This window comes from Charadrius vociferus, unplaced genomic scaffold, assembly GCF_000708025.1.
Source record: "Charadrius vociferus isolate BGI_N301 unplaced genomic scaffold, ASM70802v2 scaffold1044, whole genome shotgun sequence".
Classification (NCBI taxonomy): domain Eukaryota; kingdom Metazoa; phylum Chordata; class Aves; order Charadriiformes; family Charadriidae; genus Charadrius; species Charadrius vociferus.
Genome location: NW_009648254.1, coordinates 1,333,610 through 1,340,320, shown reverse-complemented (window position 1 = coordinate 1,340,320; position 6,711 = coordinate 1,333,610). Strand labels below are relative to the sequence as shown.

The window sequence follows — 6,711 nt, the reverse complement described above, 5'->3', positions numbered from 1 at the left end:
GTTTGCTCTGCTGTCCTCTCGGCTCTGCCCCCCCCTCCTGCCACCCCCCGCGCAGCTCTGCCAGCGCCCGGCCGGCCCCAGACTGGGGAGCAGCAGAAACAGCATCAGTTTAACAGTATAGATCCCTTTAATGGGTTTACGACTGGCTCTGCACATGGAAGCTCTTAAATCCAGCTTCAGCTTGCGCAAAACTGCCTGTACCGGAGCTCTTGGCGTTGCGGCACTGTCCTCGCAAGGGCACGTGCCCCCGTGGCCGGTGGCAGCTTGGGAGCAGACGGCCCCTTGGCTACCCCCCGCCTCCTCAAGCGGCTTGAGCCGAAAGGGGTTCGGATGATGGAGCCTGCGGAGGGGTCCCCATCCCCGGCACCCGCGTTCCCGTAGCGGACGCGGGTCTCTGAGCTCCCTCCTGGAGCTGGGATTGAAGCCAGAGGAGGTGCTGGGGTTACTGGGGGGGCGGAAAGGGGGGCTCTGGTGGCAGCAGTGAGGATGTGGGGGGCTGCACCCCAGCACACAGCCCCCCTGGGTGAAGTTGCCTTCAAATCCGGGTCAGCAGAGGGAGGAGGGAAAACCAGCCCAGAGCAGGAATTACTGCTTAATTGTTTTCTACCCCTCATTAGCAGCCTTCATTCAGCGATTTCAGAGGGCTTTGCAAACTTGAATGAAGGATGCTTTACTGCTTGATGGGTACTCCAGGACCAGTAGCGGGAGGAGGAGGTGGGAAGAGAAGTGATTACACCAAGTCGTAAGGAGAGGCAGAAGCTTTGGGGAGATCCAGCAGCTCATAGCTTTAACGTGCACAAACCGGCGAGTGTAAAAGCCAGGAGGAGCCCAAGACAGACCCCAACCTCCTGCCTTTTGGCCAAGATGCTGTGGCAGAAGCTGTGCCTCCTGGCCAGCCCCTCCGCTGCGGGAGCTCGGCTGTCCCTGCCATTAAGGAGGACTGCTTTCACTCCAAACTCATTCCTGGAGGTTAATTGCATCTCAGCGAGCTCAAGAAAAGTCCACTGCCCTTTTAACGCTCAGTAATTTTCCTAGCAAGCAGCAGGGTTCAGCTAGTATTTAATTATTTATTACATTGGCAAAGCAATATAGCGGGAGGTTACTGTGTTTCCTAAATGCACTTTAATAAAGGTGCTATTTGTCATCGGGACATTAGGAAACCTGGTGAGGCGAAGGGTTTGGCCTGAAATGGGAGGACTTTGCAGGTCGCTCAGAGCCTGTTTCCTTCCCCGCTGCCAGCAGCGGCGGCGGGAGCTGCCCTTGGCCCCGCCGGGGGGCTGATGCCCCCACGGAGCATCACCCAACATCGCCCTGAGGGTGGTGGCAAGGCCAGGCACGGGGTGATGGGCTGACAACCCACAGCTGCTGGAGACATCCCTTTGGGATGTCCACCCAACTCTGACACCCCTCCACCCCCCCCCAAATTTCCAAGGAAGAGCACTGAGGACCTTCTGGGCTTTGAGCAAGCCCTGCCGCCTCGCTCCCCGCTTCTTAATGAGCTTGTTTTCCAGCACAGGGTTTCAAGTGGCTCCTTAATTACACGGGATAAATGCTGCCGCCTTGGGCTAATAATAACTCGGTGGAGCACACGTGGGCTGGAGCGGTCCGGGCTGTCGGGGTCCGTCCCCGGGACAGACCAGGCTCATCCGCAGCGCGGGCACCGGGGCAGGGATGCTGCCGAAAGGGCTGCCAGGCGCAGCGGAGATCGATGCTCCGGGTTGCTGGTCAACCTCTGACTGGGGCTTTCAAAGTCCAGCCATTGATTTTTATTTTATATATATGTATTTTTTTTATTTTTTTTTTTTTTTCTTGTGGCTGATGGGGTTTGAGGAGAGCATTTCCTCTCCTGAGAGCCGTGGCCGGCTCTCTTGAAATCAGCATCTTCTGGAGATAACGCGAAGGGCAGGCAGCGACAGCACACGTGGGTTTGCACTGAAACCAAAGATGGGAGAGAGGGGGTTTGCTCCCAGCCTGGGGATGGATGGACCGGGCTCAGGATTCCTCTGGAAAGCGCAGGTTGCGATGGATGAGGCTGCGGATTGCGATGGACGAGCCCCTGGAGTGCCGCGTGGGTGATGCTCTGGTGCTCAAATGATGAGGGTCTGTATTTCCCCACTGAAATTATTTCCATTTTCCCGAAGCGCATCAGAGGCAGAGCGGAGTGGAAACCAATCTTTACAGGGTTTTTTTTAGGCAAACGCTTGGTTTTTGCAACAAGAAGAAAACAATCCAGTGTTGAGTGTAGACCCTAAAACTTCCAGCTTGCGGCTGGCCCAGACTCTGCGGACGGAGTCGCCGAACATTGACCTTTCAAATCTAAATTCCCTCCACTCTCGAGGTCAGTTCGAACGCAGCCGCTGCCACACCTGACTCGCAGAAGGACAGCCAGCAAGAATTAAGCTGAGCTGGTCCAAAACGGGCTTTTCCTTTTGTTGCAGGGCAGTGTTTTAAATGGTTTTTGGTTTTCCCTTCCCAAATCGCAGATTGCCACACTGGGGGGGGGTGGTGTGCGCCCGCACTCGGCCGTAGCCTCACTGGTGGCTGTGGTTATTCACTGTGGTTTTTAATTTGCTTTTTCTCCCCCTTCTCTTTCTTCCTTCCCACTCTAGGAGAAGAATTTTATGAAGCTTCACCCTACGAGCCAGTCACCTCTCGTCTCTCTGATATATTCAGACTTGCTTCAATTTTCTCAGGTAATAAAAGCAACACGCTTCCGCTGTTTTATCTTCTCTTGCCCGTGAACGCAGACCTGTTACCGAGCTCCCTGGCGAGGAAAACCTACAACTCCTTCCCCCTGCGGTTTGGCCCTTTGCTCCTCCAGCTCCTATGGCCACGCTGAGATCTCTCCTGCCCCTCTCTTCTCACCTCACCCCAGACCTGATCCCTTGAGCATCCCCCGAGGGCGACACGTGCCCCCGGGCCGGGGGGGGGGAGGCGGGTGCCTGGCGGAGGGCAGCGATGTCGGGGCTGGATCCCGAGTGCTGCCGGGGTTTGATGCGCTTTGGCACAGATCCTCTCTGTTTCAGACCTTCCCGGCGGGATGAGCTGTCGCTGGGAGCGGGAGAGCCCCGGCTGAGGAGGGGGGGTTGCTTTGAGCCCCTGTGACGGCAGAGCCACCGGCAGCAGCTCCTCCGGCTTCTTGTGTCCCCCCCTACCCCCCTCCCCAGGCTGGGATTTAGGTTTTTACCTTTTGGACTCGGCTGCCTCCAGCTGTGGGCTTATATCAAATAGCTGAGGGGGGCTGGAGAGTTTGTAATTCCCTCGATTCCGACGTGTCACAGCACAAGGCAGGGGCAAGGGGGAGGCGCAGGCACAGTCCGGGCTCCCCGGGGGGGACCAGACCCTCCCGCTGCCCATCCATCGCTCGATGTAAAGCGTTTTGTCTTCTGGAAGATTTGGGACGGGCAGGATGCCCCATCTGTGGGGAAGCCGGGCTGGTCCCCGCTGGCTGTCCCCCCCACCCCGAGCCGAGCTGAGCTGAGCTGAGCTAGGGGATGCTGCAGGGAGAGGGATGCTGAGCCCTTCAGAGCATCTCTCTTCCTCCACGTCCTCCTCTCGGGAACCCAAACTCCACCATCATCCTCAGCAACTTTTTTTTGCCATCTATTTCCATGACAACCCTCCGTGCTGCCATCTCCCCCCCCCACCCCCTTTTCAAATAAGATCATGAAATTCCTCGGTTTCTCCTTCCTCTTTCTCCTCTTAACCCTTTCCCCGAGAGCCGCCCGCTGCTGCGGGGTTTTGGGGGGGGCGTTCCCTGCGTTCCCCAGACCTCGCAGGGTGCAACGTGGGCAAGAAGGTGGTGGCACCTCGGGGACCCCGCAGCGATGGCGTGGCTCCCCTGCCCGCAGCCACCCCGGCTCGCTTGGGGACCCCTCGGAGGAGGGCTGTGACGCCGCATCCCCTCGCTGCCGTCACCCGATGGGTTTTAGCTCCCGAAGCGAATTTGCCAGGCTCCCTCCGGGGAGCTTAGCACCGGTTGGGGATGACGATGCCACCCCCTCCCGTCTCCCGCACGCCTTTTTGGATTACATTAGCGTCAAGGAAATATTTTAGCTGCTGGAAAGTATGAAAAGCAAAGTGTCTGGAGTGGGGGATTAAGTGCTCATGGGTTGATTTATTCATAAAAGCAAAGCGAGAGGAGAAGGAAGCCTGTCTGGCAATTTAGGGGCTGGGAGAAGGGGGGGAATTGGTCATTGTAATGCTCCGGAGATGTGCTGTGCCCATCGGGGTGGCCTCGATGCGTCTTCCACCCCTTCTCCGTCCCCCTCGCGTGGGGCTGGAGCGGTGGGAGCAGTGAGCGGCTGCCCCCCTTCCCCGGGACCCCCAGCCCCAACCTGGAGCCCAAGCGATTGAAACAAATGAGCTGTTAGTGTTGTTTCTCGATAACAAGGCTGAGGCAGAACGCCGCTAATCGCCTGTGGGGATAGCGGAGGGATTACTTTACCTTTCTAGAAAGAAGGGGCCGCGTGAGCCGGGAGAGCGGTGATGCACGCTGCCGCGCTCCGGTTGCTCGTGCCCTCCATGGGACCGATGGGACCGATAGGACCGATGGGGACCGATGGGACCGATGGGGATCGGCACCGTGAGCGAGTATTGCGAGCGAGCACCAGGAAGGAGCACCGCAGCCCTCCCCACACACGGGGCTTTGCGTTCCCTCACCCCCTCCATGGAGCGGAGCATCCCGGGCCGGCGGTGAGGATGCTCTGCCAGGGCCTGCCCTAGGAAAACCACAACCTGCGGGGAAGAAGGAAGAGGCTCCGGTTGGGAAACCAGCCCCACGCTGTCTTTCTGCCCCACGCGGGGCACCAACAGGGGGCAGCAGCACCCACGGGGCAGGTGGGCGTCAGACCCCCGGGCTCAGCCCACGCCGCGCAGCACGGACCAGGCTTGCAGCGGCGCTGCCATCCCCGTCGCCTTCTTTCTCCTCCTCCTCCTCTTCCTCTGCCCCTGACCCCCTCCTGCGCCGAGAGGCCAGGCAGGGCCTGCCGAGGGGACAAGCTGGTGACACCGCATCTCCCAGCGCGGTCCCCTCCCTGGCTCTTTGGCCCCCGTTTCCTTCTCGCCTCATGAAATTTGTATGCCTGTGCTTTATTAATGAGCTCCCCAGAAACCCTGCGCTTTCAGGCGTTGGCCCTATTAAAATGCATCCAGGTCCCTGCAGGTCTCGAGCAGGGCAGGAGAGACGCTCCGGAGGATTAGACGAAAAGCTGCCGCTTTGCACAGAGCCCACGCTTGTGCCGGAGAGCCGCCGCGCTGGCTGGGAACCGCTCGCGGGGCTCGGAGTACTCGGTGCAACCCCCCTCTCCCCTCCCCAAATCTGGGAGCTGGTCTGGGCAAGGAGAAAAGGGAGAGCCATGTGCCCCTCAGCCTCTTCAAGTGTCTTTTTCCCCTTCTGCTCCTCTGACATCGGTGTCATGAGCTGGCTCCATCCTCAGCCCTCGGCTTGAGGGACACCGTAGCACCGTCCGGGCTGGGGGGGGGGGGGTGTTTCCTGCTGTGAAATGGCACTTTCTGCCCTGTCCCATCCTTGGGGAGGATGCGAAGCCCCGGAGGACTTGCGTTCACCTCCTTTCTCCCCAGTTTTATTCCCAACAGGGCTCCGTGAGGAGCAGGGGGGAGGATTTCACCCCCCAGCGCAGCACCGGTTCACGCTCCAACCTTCCGTCAGCTCAACCGTCTCTCTTAGCTCCGGCGACCTTCTCGCCCCTCGCACTATTTTTCAAGGCAGATCTACTTATAAATCATACATCATAAGAAATATTCACTTTACGTCTGTCTTATCGAACTCCCCCTTCCCCGGGAGATCTCCGCGGGGGGGTGTTCATCACGGGGATGACACGTTTGGCATTTCGAGGGCTCTCTCTGAACAGCTTTAACCCCCTCACACCCCCGGCTCTGGGGTCTCGTGGCATCGCAGCCTCCCGGGGGGGTGTGCTAGCCCTGGGTGAAGGGGCCCACCAGATCCCCATGGCCATCAGGTCCCTATGGCCACCAGGTCCCCACGGCCACCAGGTTCCCACGGCAGGGCAGCAGGATGTGGCTTGGGTTTGTATGGGTCAGCATTGGGGGGGGGGTGTGTTGTGTGTGTCTCCCAGTTTCCCCTTTTAATTAGGACCCGTTAACGTAGGCAGTGCTGTGATTGCGGCTCCTGGCGCAGAGGCTCACGCCGAGTTGAGTGGGAAAAGGAGACAAAGTTGGGTCCTGTGCTGCAAACACCACCCCAAAACGCTCTTCACCCACAGGGCAGCGAGATGGGGGGGTGTGGGAAACTCAGGGCAGCTGCTTGCCGTTTGCTAATTAGCCGGGCCCTACAAATACGTCTGTCAGGAACCCCTCCTCCATGCTGTGGTTTGTCTTTGCCAGCAGGAACTGGGAGATGCTGGTGGAGTCCACAGGCTTGGCTTGGCTGGGCTGCGGAGAGGAGGAAATGAGGGAGGTGGCAGCTGGTTCAGGTGGCTTCTAAAATAGCACCTGGGCTGCCGAGAGCGATCCATCATTTTGACAAAAAAAAAAAAAAAAAATTCAGCGTTTGTTCTCACGCCGTGGTTTGGCTTTGTCCGTCCTCTCCCTTTTTATTTGCTGACGGTCGGGATTGCCGGGGCGGATGCGGGATGTGGCTGGTGCCCAGCTCCGGTGGCAACCTTGTCCCCATCGTCCCTGCCTGGGCAGCCCTCAGCCCTGGAGGGGGGGTGGGAGGGGTGTATGGCT

At 59.0% G+C, this 6,711-nt stretch overlaps 1 protein-coding gene across 1 annotated transcript in view; it reads left to right on the top strand.

Moving 5' to 3' along the window:
• Positions 1-6,711, top strand: part of GFRA2 (GDNF family receptor alpha 2) — a 25,731-nt gene that overhangs the window by 1,332 nt on the left and 17,688 nt on the right. The window contains exon 2 of the mRNA XM_009884370.1: positions 2,610-2,693. Coding sequence (XP_009882672.1) covers positions 2,610-2,693 — 84 coding nt within the window. The remainder of the gene's footprint in view (positions 1-2,609; positions 2,694-6,711) is intronic.